This window comes from Psammomys obesus, unplaced genomic scaffold (assembly GCF_907164565.1).
Source record: "Psammomys obesus unplaced genomic scaffold, mPsaObe1.curated_primary_1811, whole genome shotgun sequence".
In the NCBI taxonomy this organism is placed as follows: Eukaryota; Metazoa; Chordata; class Mammalia; order Rodentia; family Muridae; genus Psammomys; species Psammomys obesus.
The window spans coordinates 2,394,241-2,409,129 of NW_026591643.1; the positions used below are offsets into that span (position 1 = coordinate 2,394,241).

Here is a 14,889-nt window from a genome sequence, read left to right on the forward strand (position 1 = left end):
ATGCAGGGCAGGAGTAGCACATTCAGCACCCACAAGCTAGAACTCTTCATCCTTTCTGAGCAAGGAATAAGCTTTCTAGAGTCAAGACTCCAGGGTGCGGGCCTGAGATGCTTGCTGAATATGTGTCTCCAACTGCTACCTCTCAGCCCACTGGGGGTGAGTAGTGTTTTGATGTCACAGAAAGATGGCTTTCTGCTTATTCTTGCTTCTGTAGACCCATCCATCTCTCTCTTAAGTATTGAAGACTTTGTCTGAAGCCCCCAATCCTATAATACCATGTTTTCAAGTGAGAGGAAGAAAGGTCCTGGGAAGGTATTTATGAGCTGGGCTTTGCCCTGACCTGGTCACTTACTTGAGAACAATACCCAGGGCTCTGGTCTCACTGGTTCTTTATGGCTTTGCCTTGGGAAGCAGACTCAGGGTCCTTGAAGGACCAGTTTTTATTCCAGACCTGTCCCCAGCCTTGTGTCATGGAATCCAGCATCTATGCCTCGTGTCCTAGCTAAATAGAATTAACATACTGACAGTCTCTGCACCATTTCCCTTGATTTGGACCTGAGACTTTGAAGACTGATTCTCTGTCCAACCCTTTTGTCGTTCCTCAGCGTTTGTAAGCTAGCTGGAGCTCACTAGGTTGCCTCACTGGCTGGATCCTTTGGGGAAGCTGGGAAGGTCATAAGTACTTCCATCTTTCCTATGGAGCAAAGTGTCAGGAAGACAACAATATCTGATCTTGGCTTTTGGGAAAACACAAACAGAGAGGAAACGGAGATTAGATGAAGTCACCAATTAGTAAATTCAAAGAGTCAGGCTCTGTGACAGATGGCCTAGCCGTTAGTCCTGAATGTGTTTGCAATCCTGGCCCTCTGCTCAGTCGTTCTGCCAGTCACTAGGAACTGATCCAGTCCATTGCCTTTCGCATGCGCTCGCCCCAGCCAGCCTCAAAGGACCAGAGGCGACAGCTCTGCTGTTCCTTGTTGAGGGGGAAAAGAGCCGGGGACAGTGAGGTAGGACCCTTCTATCCACGTGCTCAGGGTGGACGGAGGGTACACAGCCTGCTCCGCAGAACCGCAGGGTCCTCCTGTGGGTCAAGCACTCCCAGCAGCAATCCCCAGCAACCGTACCCAAAACCCAGCACCAGTGAGCGCGCCTGGCCTCAGAGCCCACCTCTCTTCCCATAGAACCATGGGCTGTCTTTCCTATCTTGCTGAGGTGCCGGTTCTGCAAAAGAAACACGAGGCCCTAAGATCTCAGGGACACAGAGCAACTGTGTTCACCCTAAATAGGAGAGGGGGAGAGCGTGGTTAGCACTGCCAGTAAGTACTTTTTAAGACCACTGGCTGATAAATGAGGAAAACATTAGAAAATTAAATTATGTTGAGAAAAAGCAGGTAGGGATGACCTTGGAGAGATGGTGAGATCAACCAGGTACTTCCCTGTCCCCAGCCAGAGTTTCCTTCCTCCAGGGCTTCTTTTTTAGGTACACTGGCTTCTCCGAGAAGTCTTTGGCTAATGGTGGAAAATTTCAGAGCCTGGGTTCTGCAGGGCAGGTGTTTCCCCTTCCCACCCACCCTGTAGAGAGAGGGAGGAGGGAGCCAAAGAAGAGGGTGTCCCAGGGGAGAGGTGCTGGTGGGGAGCCTGCAAAGCTGCTCTTTTTTCTTGATGCCTTTTCCAGCTTGGGTTGCTGGTTAGCATCAGGCAGCATGGACTTGCCCTCGCTGTGAAGCTCCTACTCCAGTTAACTCCCAGTACTCGGTGGCCTGTCACAGCTAGTTCTGCAGTGTGCAGCGTTAGCAAAGGCTTTGCAGAACTAGTGGACCTTAAGGCTGTGAAATGTACCTGAGTCCCAGCCAAAATCTTTTGCCAACCAGTGAAGTGCTCGTCACCCTCTTCAGCCCTGCCAGGACTAAGACCTCTGAAGCTGACATGCAGCCTAATCGACCAGGAGTGCCTTCTCCTAAGGAAAGAGCTGCCTGTCAGGGTGTAGGGAGCAAAGCTGTTTCCCTGAAGTGTCCTTCTAGCCACTGAGAGTTGTGGGGCGCAAGTTGGATCTGCTGCCAGGCATTGCACTAGTGTCTTCTGAGTGCACAGGAGTGTGGGTATTTTGTCAAGTGTTTGCTAGCTGCCTGCCCTACTGGATAAGTCAGGAAATGGGGAATCCTGTTTATGAAGGCCAAATGGCTCGCAGGCCTGGCATCAAAACTTTCCAGCCAAGCACTGAGAGCTATTCACTCAGTCCCTGGCCTGATATGCCATCCATGTGTCTGCACTGGGCTTCATCTTTCTAGCTGTTTCAGACCATGGTGCCCAGTGGAAAGCTTCTGCAAGATGCCACGGACACATCTGCCAACCACATGAAGAGCTGTGGCTTAGTTTATACCCAGGAGGAGTGATACTAGAATAACAACAAGCTCTTCAAACCTGAGGAGCAGGGTAAGTATGGATGTGCAAACACAAGGGTAGCACCAGGTCCTGATGGCATTGCTAAGCCACCTCATAATTCTCTGCCATCTGGACTCCGGCTGCCTTCCTTCTTACTCTCCGATACTTCATCATGAGATACCTTTCCAGAGCTTTACCTGCAGCCCAGATCAACGGATGCAGGAAGCCCTGAGCCTCCACCTTTGTCCCACACCGCCAAGACCAGCGATAGCCTGGGAACTCCACACGCAAGGCTGCTGAGACCAGACCCTGGCAAGAGCAGGGACCGCGGGAGTGGGCGGAGTCAGCCCCACCCAGCACTTCAGAGCACCAGACCCAGAGCGGGCTCAACCACAGGACACTATCCGCAGACTGCGTCACCCGGGTCACGGGAGCTGCCCAGGCAGAAGAGCTGGGGGAGAGGCCCTGATGTCTTGGCTTTGCCACTGTTCATGCACTTACTGGCCACTAGGCCGTCAGATACTCTTTTTCGGAGAACAGAACACCCTATGTTGCCGGCACATAGGGTGTCCTACTGAGAATAATGAAAGAACAAGAAATAATTTGGCTCATTCGAGCCAAAATACCCACTTCTACCTAATTCAGCTGAAAAGAGCCCACAGCTAACATATCACCCCCACAGCTGCCCACTGTCCTCCAAGGATAATTATACACTGGGCTATTTGCTGCTCCTACACTAAGTATTCTGGAGAGCGCCACAGCCATGTACAGTGTGGCTAGAGCACCTGGCTCCAGTTCCAGGGCACTCTGCCATAGAAGAGGTTTAACTCCCAACATAGCTGTCACCCAGTTGTGACAGCAGAGGGGCCGATCATTGTCTCCTTCCTTCAGTGACTGAGCACTGGCACTGGTTCATTCAGGGTCAGAGCATCTTGGTAAGGTCTGGAGAGGTCCAAGGCCACAAGGACATTCATTCTCTTGGGAAGAATGGGCTTGTCAACAGGGGACATTATCTTCCATGGTTCAGTCCTTAGAGATGTCCCCTCTATCCTACCTGGCTGACACAGGCACCCACAGTCAGGTTGTTGCTTGTGGTGGGGAGGGAGTCTGGTGTTTGCTTGCAGGGAGAGAAAAGGATGAGAGAGCATCTGTGCACAACTTGTATGTAGACAAGGCCACCACTACCTGGACCATGCCCTGAGGGCACGTAGGCTGTCCTGTGAGCCACGAGGCAGGCCACGGGAGGGAAGCGGTGGCAGAAGACTAAGAAGTGTAGGGCCTGCCGCAGGAGCTCAGCCACCAGACCTAGGCTGCTGGCGTGGCACTTCCTGGCACTTCAGTGGTTACTGAGTGAAGACAAGTGCCAGTAGGTGGCAGCCCTGTCTTTCCCGGAGAGCTATATTGGGGCAAGGAAGGCCAGATCCTGCACCTAGCAGGAATCCCAGAGACTAATGCCTGGTGTCAGCCTGGACCAGGACAGTGCCAGATCCTGCACCTAGCAGGAATCTAGAGACTAATGCCTGGTGTCAGCCTGGACCAGGACAGTGGTGTAGAGGTCATAAGAAATCTAGGAGATCATGGCCAGGCAAAGCAAGTGACATGAGGAGGGTGGAGAGACCAATAGACAAGGCTGTACTAGTGAGACATGATGGTGGGCATTTGCAACAGACTAAACAGTTGATCCAAAAGATGGAAAGGACACCTGGGTCCTCACATCTGGACAGGCTCCTTCTCACTAACACTCTCCAGACTCACTCAGCTCTGCCCTGGACACTTATCTATCTGCCTCACACCAATACACCAAACCTTCATCTGAAATCTTCCTTCTCTCATGCAGTGGGGGCTGCAAGGGTCCCGTCCTGCTCCCAAGTTACCTCACAGACAGGGTGCATCAGATGGCACTAGCATAGAGAACAACTGGCAAACAGCAGGGCTGGGGCTTGAGTGAGCCCATCCAGGCCAGCCACTGGAATTGCACACACATCCAGGGATCCACACGCATCTACAGGAAATTCCCGAAACCACCTAGAACTCCCCAACCATCAAGGAGAATTTATCTCTGAACTGAGGCCTGTGAATTTTGAGTCATTACTCACTGTTTCATAGCGTTCACACACAAGCCTTGATCTCTCTAAGCTTCATCTTTAGGATACCACTGTGGCCCAAGCTTGCCTCTTCTGAGGCATTAGGGACATGCCAAAGGAGAGAGAGGGTGCTGCATGCTGACATGAGGCTTCAAAGAGAGGGTTGCTGTTCTTTATAGGCATGAGGCTAGAACAGCCGGGCAATGACAAGAGCATGTACCATATCCACATCTAGCTAGGTCCCAAACCTACCCCTCGCTGCTCTAAGAACCACACATCTGTTTCTGGGCTGTTGTTCACCTCTCTCTGGGCTTGATCTGTGTCTTGGGGTCTCTGTTGCCTTCTGATCCTTATCTGGAACTCATCCCTCTCCTCCAACTATCTATGACTAGCTCCATTTTGCTTTCACACACCTGAGACACCAATGGTGACACACATTGGAGAGACAGGAGCTTGGGGCCCATGACAAGACTGCAAATGGGGTGAGGAAATTACTACCAGCTCTGGCCGGCACCGTGGGAGCCGCGTCCCCATCTCCACACAATTAATGCAGAGTAAATGTGGGGTGCTTTGGATGAGTCCCAGCCTAATATGGGCTACTATCCTGTACCTCTCTGTCTGCTGATCAAACCCCCACCACGCAGCTTTCACAGCACCCTAAGACGCATGCCCCATTGCTGGTGCAGGAGAAACTTTGGGCTGACATGGAACAAAGAGGGAATCCAGACTGGCAATTACCCAGCTAATTTCAGCTATGTAGACAGCCAAATCAGATATTTTAGTTTCTTTAAAAGCCCACCTCAGGGCCTGAATTAGCCACCTAATTAATTATCTGTAGCAGCCTGGGACTCTCTGGGTATAACATGGGTCCCTTCTGATGCAAGATGCTGGCTTGTCCCTGAATCCTGTCCTGGTGATGTAATCATTATAATTAGATTCAACCTGAGTCTACCTCAGTCATGAACTCTCAGCAAGCACACTGGATCTACTTTTCATCACATATAAGTGAACTCACAGACACCCTCTGGGAGATGCCTATTTCTGCAGACTCCCCTCTTTACTGGCCCTGAGGACCCAATCAGCTTCCTCTCTTTGGGTGTTCCCCCTCCCTTCTCCATACCAGCAAAGGACGCCTACCAAATTCCAGCTGAGACCCACCCCAGTCAGGAGGCTCCCCTGAAGGCCACAAGGGCTCTTCAATGGTGGAACTGGTGAACTCTTGGCATCGAGACCACACAAGGGTGTTGGGGCACCAGAGCAGGTAGCTCTGAGCAAACATGAGGTGCAGCTAGGGAAATGTTAAAGTCTACAGGCCTGAGCTGACCAAACTGCCCTGCTGATAATGGGTACCAAATCTTCACCTCATTGTCTCAGCATCTCCTGTCCAAGAACTCAGCCACTGTCCTCTACCAGTTTCTGGTTCTACTGTTGCTGGCTACAAAGATGGCTTTGGGCCAAGTGGGTACAGAACTACCTTCAAACAGTGAGTGAGCAAGCTACTCTCACTTAACAACACAAAAGAGTATATATGTATATATATACACATATTTTTTTTTCTCTGCAGAAGGGAATGTGGTTACACAGCTATCTCTTCTTATCCCTGTTTAACAGTACTGTCTCTTACCTGGGGGAAGCCCATAGGTTTTATTGCCACAGTTGGGATCACCCAAATCTTGTTCCCTAACCAAATCTCGTTTCCTGGTGTACCTTTTGTTCCGAGGATTGACACGGGAGGCTGCTCACAAGCCTTGATCAGTGCTTCTCCACTCTTGACCTGCCTCAGGATGACCAGTAGGTTCTTTTGCACCATGGCATGAGGCGCAGGGCCACCTTACACACCACAGCCTCCCCTCCTCTTGTGTTAAATCTCAAGGCTTGAGTTCCCCTGGGGACACAAAAGTACCGGGCTGGACCACCGCCCTAGGTTCCTTCAGAGGGTGAGCCAGCATCTGCAGAGGCTGTGTGTGAGGTCAGAGGCTCATGCAGCCACTGCAGTGGTGGAGATGTCTCTCTGAGTGCCCCATGTCTGCGCATCCCTAGTGGCTCAAGCCCATGTCCCCCTCCCTGCCCAGCTCCTACCTCCCAGGGCTTGCTTCATCACGAACTCCATGACGATGGCTTGGTTCCTCAGGAGCCACTCCGGGTCAGATCTCACATTCAAGCGTGGTCAGACTCCTCTGCCTAGAAAGAACAGACGGTCACAGGTACCCCGACCAGGCTTTCCTGAGACCCTCATCTGCTCTTTGCTCCCTTCTCCAGTACCCTGAGTCCACTATAAGAGGCTTTGTCCCCAACACCCAGACCAGGATGGCAGGATACAGGGCCCAGCCAAACTAGCTGGTTCTGGGGTTCTTGCTGCTTCTGGGGTTTCTGAAGGAAGCGTTCATCTCCTACTGCAGCTCACAACTTGAAGCCACCAGTTACTGGAGTCTGGCGCCAGCCTTCTCAAGTGGTGGGGGGGAGGGGGAGAGGGAGCAATGTGGAGCCCAGGGGGCATTTGAAGGTCAATGTTCTGCTGTAGTGCCCATGTTCTGGCTGCTCAGCCTCCTTGGTAATTCTGGAGCTGTGGGGCAGGGGTCCCCCTGGAGAAGGATTGAGGAGACAACTCCATGAATGCTGCCCCTCAGGAAAGGTCCTTATGGCCTCTGACTAGTCTCAACTGTCTGTCTCTAGGGAGACTCTGGCGACTCCCAAAATGGGCCCACAGCAGAACTAGCCCTGGATGGGGGAGATGTCAGGCAGGATCCCAGTCTTCCGGTCAGAGTGAAGACAGATGACCTCTCCCTGCCTCTGAATGGGGTAGGGCGACCCAAGCCAGAATGCCTGGGCTGAAGTGCCAGCGGCTTTTGGGAAGGTGCTTTCTGGAATCCTGTCCGGGAACCTAGTCTCTGGAGAGCCAATGTTTACAGGTTTCCCTCTGCGGAATGAGACCCCAAAGAACTAGAGAGGGATGCCAGGCAATGAGAGCGTCCCAGAAGCTAGAGGTTCAGGGATGCCTTTTCTGTAAAGCCAATTGCCTTCTAAACTTCTGTCTCCTGGGGGATGGGGGCTCTGCAGGGCCGGCTGCAGAGAGGTTAGGACGCTGCGGAGATTCCGCAAAGACCAAGGCGTCCAGTTCTTTCGCGGCCGCCGCACCCTTTGCTTTGCAGGCGGGCGAGCCGCCGGCCCGGAGCGCGGCCTCAGGCTAGAGCGCGCCAGGAAAAGAAGGAAAAATCAAAAATTGAAAAAGGACGCCGAATGCAAAGGGAACCAAGGGCCGCTTCAGCACCTCTCGGCGGACAGCACCCTCCAAGCTGAGCAACCTTGGGGGAAAACCTTGGGTCTGAAAAGCAAGGAACCAAGAGCCAGGGAACCCAGGATCTGGGGAGGAGACCCGGGGCTAGAAAACCGGTAGCCGAGAAGGGAAGCCCAGGAGTCGGGAGAAAGAGTGGGGGGGAGCGGAGAGGAGGGAGCCGGTTAAGGCTCCCGGCTGCAAGGGCGCCGGTTACCTTCCAGGGCGGATGATCAGCAGCGCTGCGCTGTCTGGCTGGCGGGGTCCATGTGGCGCTCTGTGCTGCAGCAGCGGCTGAAGGGCACCGCGAGGAGGGCGCGTCACTCAGAGGCGCCCCCGCCCACGTCCCGCATGACGAGGAGGGCGGGGTTCCTAGAGCCTGGCCTGGAGCTCAGACAGCTGCAGAGGGGCCCCTCCGTGGCCTGGGCCACTCTCTCCACGCCGGCTTGGAGACCCTCCAGAAGCCGTCACTCGAGGGCGCAGGGCGACCCCAGGGCTGGGGGCGCCACCCCTAATTTACCCGCCGTGTTTGCTCTTGACCCGGTTGCCTCCGTCTCCGCTTCTTTGCTGACAAGGCGGGAGGAGGCGAGCACAGCCCGAGACCCCGCGCTGGATAGGCCCGCATATCCAAACTTGCGAGTGTGCAGAGCTGGCCCTGGCAGGACAGAACCCCCAGCCGGTCAGGGACGCCTGAAGGTCACTGCGGACACGGCTGGGTGGGGGCTCCCGGGACAGCCGCAGCTCCGCCTCTGGGCCGCCCCTTCCCCAGCGCCAGGGTTTCAGCACCACCGAGGCTGCACTGCAGGAGAACCTGGTGACCGCAAGGTTGGCCTGGAACCCTCCCAGTATCCTGGGGGTTTCTGTAAGGCAGCCGGCTCCGCAGAAGCCAGGGCGTGCTGGGACACCTAAGCTGTTCTGATTCTGGCTAGTCAAGGCTAACGACCCCTGACCGGCAGGGGCCAGTGCTGATGGCCATCTCATTAACTGCTCCTGTTCACCCTGGCTGAGTCATTCCTCAGTATTAGGTATTGACCTTCACCCAATTCTATGAGCCTTCTCCTAAAAAGTATTCCTCCCTCACCAGCATCCCAAAGCTGCTCCACGGTGCTTGGCAGCTTGAACTCGCGGGATGGAGTCCGTCATGGACGGACTTTTTGTTTTTATCAGTTCCTGTTCCTTTGCTCTGGCAGATTCGAAGTAGAAGAGCACAGGAAGGGAGCTGGCGCGAAGAGAGGAAGGGAAAACGCCAAGCCCCACACCTTCTAGATCCTACTTCAGCCCGGGGCCCAGTGATCAGCCGGCCTTGGAGTCAGGGAACTCCGGGAGCCTCTCAGTGTTGTCTGATCCCACTGGTGAAGTGCCTGCACCTGGGCTGACGCCAAGGAGGAAGGGATCATTCAGGAAGTGGGGCAGCATGACCCACACTGACAGAGGAGTTAAATCTCCCAGTGCCCTTCCTCCTGGCACCATCCATCTCAGCGCCATCGCCCTCCTGGCAAGGCTGATTGATGCCCCAAGCCCTGTGCAGGCCCAGAACTGAAGCCTTGGGGGGCAGGATCACCTGCATATACATGTGCCCAGTGTGGCTCCTGTGTCTTCCGAGTCTACGGTAGCTAGCGAAAGCAAGGGCCAGAGCAAGGCAGAACCTTACTTCTCACTGGCGTTTCTTCTGCCCACTACTCCACTAGCTGGACCTGACCCTCTGGCAGCAATCCCATAGAAGACCCCAGGTTGACCTCCTGAGCCAAATCATGCCAGCCTCATCTTCGCTGACCCCACACAGAGCCCTGAGCCCAGCTAACATTATTATAGGCGAGGGACCCTAGGCCCACCAGGCTTCCACCTTTTCTTCATCGGCTTCTCTCTGGCTGTCTCTGTCTTCATGTGTCTGCCTCTGTGTCTCCATCTCTTTGTTTCTCTGTCCTAGGGTTGTTGTTTTGTTTTGTTTTTTAACTGTATGGGTATTTTGTCTGCATGTCTGTGCGCCACATATATACCTGGTATCCACAGGATCCAGAAGAGGGTTTTGGCTCCCCTGGGACTGGAATTACAGATAGTTGTGAGATACCATGCGGGCACTGGGAATCAAACCTGGATCCTCTGAAGTCCAGCCAGTGTTTTTAAACTATTGAGCCTTCTAGTTTAATTTTTTATATGTGTTGTTTGGGTTTTTATTTTTTGGTTGTTGTTGTTTTCAGAGAGGTTCTCATGTGCTGCAGGCTGGCTTTGAACTTGATATCTATCCAACGATGACCTTTATGCTTGACCTTTATACCCCTGTCACCACCTCCCACGACCCAAGAATACGCTTCAACGCCATGCCCAGACCCTGCTGGGGAAAACAGGCGAGGATGGTGACAGTCTCAGGTCTGAGTGACAGAATCCTTGGAGGTGGCAGCTACTTGAGCTTACAAAAGCTTTCAGGGCAGTGCTACCCAGGGGAGAAGGCTTCATAACTGCCTGTCCAGCTGGGTGTGCGCCGTAGTCAAGGCTGGCTGCTACAAGCTACCTAGACCTTCGAACCTATGAGAGAAAGAGGCAACATGGCAAAGGCCTTTGCTGACGTTAAATTTTAAAAAAAAAACTTTTATTTATGTTTCTTATATATTTTTCTCCCTACTTCACCCCAATCCTTTCTAACACCCCAACACCAGGTAGGAGAGAGAAAGGTTAGTGGGAGAAGGAGGACAGTTCTTTCTTAGCTGCTTCCTGCTGGTCAGGGTCATTGGGTTCCTTGGAGCCAGTCCAAAACTTGCTTCAGGAGATCTCTATCTTCTTGTCTCACAACAGCAATAGGAGCAGAAAGGGGGAAGCAGGGGCAGCCTTGTTCTTTCTCTTCTTCCACTCTCTGGACTCTGGCATTTCTTCTCTCTCCAGAGTCCTTAGATCTAAACTATCTGCAGCTGGCAAAGAGCTCCTCTCAGAGCCCACATGAGGCAAATAGTCTGCTGCTGTGGACCATCTGAATCAGTCCCACATCCCACATTTTGTTTTGGGACCAAAACAAAAACACGTTTATATCCACAAGAGGCCTCTGCCCAACTGACCAGCCATCTGGCCACACCCAGGGCAGACAAAGTGGTCTGAGAGCAAGTTGACCATCCTGACCTCAAACTCACCGACTCTCAGATCATGACTCAGCAGAGATCTTTATGCTTCTCCCTCCCAACTATTGGGAATTAAAGGGACGCTCTACCACTCCCGATAGCTTCATTACTAATTTAATATTCTTGTTTGAGACATCTCTATATGAAAGAAATATTGGGGCTGGAGAGATGGTTCAGCAGAGAAGAGAGCTTGTTGCTCTTACAGAGGACCAGGTTCAGCCTACAGACCTCTGGCTGCACAGAGGATCACAGAAACCTAGTGAAAAAGATTAGTTTGTTGAAGATCAGGACATTCCAGGGATCCAGAGGACTTATCTACTGGGACATGCAGGAGGCAGATAGTGATAGGTAAGGGAGAACTGGATAGAAGGCCAGGTGAGGTCACCACGGAGGGGCTAACAGCTAGAGGGAACAGATAGGTCAGCCATAGATACCATATGCATTTTTTCACAGATACATACTGCTAAGGGTCCTGGGACAGAGGAGGGCACCCTGCCCACTTGTCTGCTGTACAGGTCCTGAATGGCTCTGTCACAGGCCTGAGCATTGCAAACATGGCGCTGGCAGGCCTTGCCCTTTTCCTTCCCTCTCCCTTGCCAAACCGTTACATTACATTCCTAAAGCTAGTCCTCAAGGTCTAGCCCCTTATTTGACCACTTCCTTATGCCTGACTAAAACAAGGTCCAGCAATCAAAATTCATATTTTGGCTACACTGGCTAACAGGTCCAATCAGGTCTTACCAACTCACCCTATCCCAGACTTTCCTTTTGTCCCCTTAAAAACCAGTTCTTATGGAGACACATACTGTTTTTGTGCTATCCAGAGAAAGCTCCCCTAATACACCTAGGTGGGGTCTGTGTGTGTTTGGATGGACTCCGGGGGTATACAGAACACCCCCCTCTTTGGTTCCTCTGCAATGTAAGTTGCTCCGGAGGATAGGAAGGAGGGGCTGCTCTGCTCCAGATCCACTCTGGTTTTTCTGGAAACCTCTACAGATCCCCCTCTAGGGATGCTATCCACGTGCCTAGGCAGATCCCGAGAGGCAGGTACCCTCCCTGCTCTGGGCTCAGAAAGGATTCCAGAAGAACTTTTAGGTTCTTGGAGTCATCTTCAGTTCTGGTGTGGGGCCCAGCAGTGGAGGACTGTTGGGGGGAATCTTTGTCACCTGATTGATCCTATCCAAGGCCATTGGTCCATGAACTTCAAACAAAGACTTAATAATTCAGTGCCCTGGATAACAAAGGCCTAGGGCTAGCACCATCTGTGATATTTCCTGTTGGGTCCTATGATTATTCAAAAGCAACGGTGACAAGCTAGGCAGAGAACTGCAGTTGCTCATCTGAGCTGGCAGCAGACAGTGCTATGGGTGGAGGGGACTTTGGGTGAGAGATCTCTGCTGCCTCAGGGATCTCCATGGGCCTCCTGCTGCTGCCAACCAGTGGCTAGTTAACAAAAGCTAGCCTCTGGGTCCTGGATGGCTAGAAGCCATTGTCAGGATCTCAGAAGCAGGGAGGCTGCCCTCACTGGTGATCTCTTGCCAGCAATCCTACCCTGTGTTCTGCTATTTCCAAATAATATACTTCTGAAACTGTCTAAACATTAAGAAGCATGGTGGCTGCCACCAAGGCCTTGACTCAACCTTGGACCAACCCAGAGCCTAGTCAGGGAGGCCTGGAGTTTTCTTCCAGGCTCAGAGGCAGAACCTCGTCATCACACAAAAGGAGCCTCTACCTGGGTGGTGTCCTGAAGCATCTCAGGTCTTTCTGCAGGTGTGTGGTCTCAGTACCCTGGCACTCAACACCAGTGGTTACTTCTTCCAATCTTCTGAGAAGCTTTAAGGTGTATATCAAAGGCCTCCAAGGACCTGGTTCTAGAGGCCCCTCTAAGAAGCTTGACCTTCCCTTCCCCACCCTGAACTACCTTGTCAGCTCAGCCTGTGAGTACAGGGACAGAGAACACACACAGAAGAGCCACTTCTGTACCTAGACAATTCAGGCTGAGAGATATAGCTGAGGGTTACCTGAGGATGTCAGTGTGGGGAACTAAAGCTGGATAGATCCAGTTAGGCCCTACCTTTCTGCTACCACGGAGGCCTGGAACCTCCACAGCATGACCTTAGCATGGAACCTTAGCTTGACCTTACCGCACCCTAGTCCCCTTCTGTTTTTCAAGACCCAGCTCAGGAAGAGCCTGAGCTGAAACAAGGTCAAGAGTGAGAGATATGGACACATGTTAGTGAAGCAAGGAAGCCTGGAGGTCTGAGGCATGCTAAGGTTCCCTGTTCTCTGCTGAGGTCTCATCCATTGAAGCTAGGATGCTTCAGGTCATACTCCATGACTGTCACTCTTTCAATATTTTGAACTTCCAATATTCTGTTTTCTCAAGGCTCAGAGCTGACCCAGCAGTTTGTCTAGGCAGTAAGCCTAGGTCTCCATTGCCCACCTGAGGGAAGATCTCTCCGGCTACAGGGCAGAACTCAGGGCAGACTTAGTGATTATCTTAGGATACAGTCAAATAGCCACTTTCAGTGAGATGACTGAGCTGGTTCTTGAAGACTAGGCTTCAGGGAGACTCTCTTCAGCCTGAGGAGATGTTTGCCTGATGGTGACTGCAGCAGGTGACGGAGCCCTCCTGTTCTGGTGCTCCAGGCCAGCCCCATGCAGATGGAGGGCAGGGAAGGACAGGTGAGCTAAGCCATTTTGGAAGGTATATACTTTCTTCTGCAGCTTCTCAGGTAACACACAGATTGAGGCCATGTCATATGCGTGTATTTCTGGACTGTCACACAGCAGAGCAGCAGAGGGAGGAGCTATTTTGGCTCTGTGGCAGCAGGACCCTCCACAAGCCTGCTGTGCTCAAACACTGAAGCTCTGGCTCAGGGCTGGCTCTGCATTGGTGCCCATGGGCATAGATCTCCTGACTATTGGACCTCATGTCCATGGGCAGAGGCATCAGTTTCTGGATCCAGGTCCTGGTGTGTTGTGTTTAGAGTGTGGCCAAGTCAAGTTAGGGATGAATGGGAGGTATAGCAAAGCAGCTTGCTTGGGCAAATGCAGAGGGCGCCTTCCCCAATAAAGTGTGGGTGTCCAGGTTCAGCCTTAGCAGTTCAGCACCTTTAAGTTAGCTAGGTGGGAGAGCTACATTGCAGAAGCCAGGGAACGGTACCATCCTGGGCTTTATTTTCCCTCTTCCCAGGAAGTCAGTTGGTGGCTGCCTCAGCATACCACTGATGCCACAGAAAAGAATTTCAACATGAAGCTGAGTTGGAGGCATATTTTTCAGTATTAGAGATTAATCTTCCGTATTGGAGATTACCCAGTGAGGTAATCACTCTACAAACTGAACTATGTGCCCAACGTATAGGGTTTGTGAAGAGATTTTTAACATAGACTGACTTTCTAGTAACTGAAAAAAGGGTGCTGAGAGAAAGAATACACACCCAGGCCTGAGTGTGGACTTCTTAAGAGAAAGTCATGTTTAAGGTCTATAATTTCTATACAGAGATGCAACTTAGATAGCTTCTGAAGTTATCTTTAGGGATGGCAAAGAAACCTTTTCTTTTTGTAAATGAGAACATACGGTGGTCCCTGAGGTATACTGGACATGATCAGAGTTGATAAAGTAAAGGCATAAGTGACAAGAGTTGCTTGAGGGAATTGCTTTTATTACAAACAAAGTTTATAGTTTTGTTTAGGAGATTTACAAAAAAATAAAAAAATTAAAAAAAACCCCTGCAGTTTATATGTGGGAAAGGATTAATGTTATGCACAATATGCTTAGGCCTTAAGCATGGTTATTATGATTTAAAATGTATTATTATAATTTACGTGTAGCATATGTGTCTGCTTGGCTACACGGACTCCCTGGAGGCAAGAAGAGAAGACCTCCTGAAGCTGAAGTTACAGCTGGCTGCGAGCTGCCTAACATAAGTGCTGGGAACTGAACCCAAGTCCGCTGCAAGAGCAGCAAGCGCCATTAACCACTGAGCCATCTTCATAGCCACAGCCCCTTCGTGATCTTTTAAATGAGACAGAGTCTTCCCAT

At 51.8% G+C, this 14,889-nt stretch overlaps 1 protein-coding gene across 1 annotated transcript in view; it reads right to left on the reverse strand.

Moving 5' to 3' along the window:
• Positions 1 to 8,092, reverse strand: part of Cplx1 (complexin 1) — a 28,289-nt gene extending 20,197 nt beyond the window's left edge. The window contains exons 1-2 of the mRNA XM_055611677.1: positions 7,955 to 8,092; positions 6,546 to 6,647 (exon numbers count right to left, since the gene is read on the reverse strand). Of these exons, the coding sequence (XP_055467652.1) occupies positions 6,546 to 6,576 (31 nt within the window). The 5' untranslated portion in view covers positions 6,577 to 6,647; positions 7,955 to 8,092. The remainder of the gene's footprint in view (positions 1 to 6,545; positions 6,648 to 7,954) is intronic.
• Between the last annotated feature and the right edge of the window lie 6,797 nt (positions 8,093 to 14,889).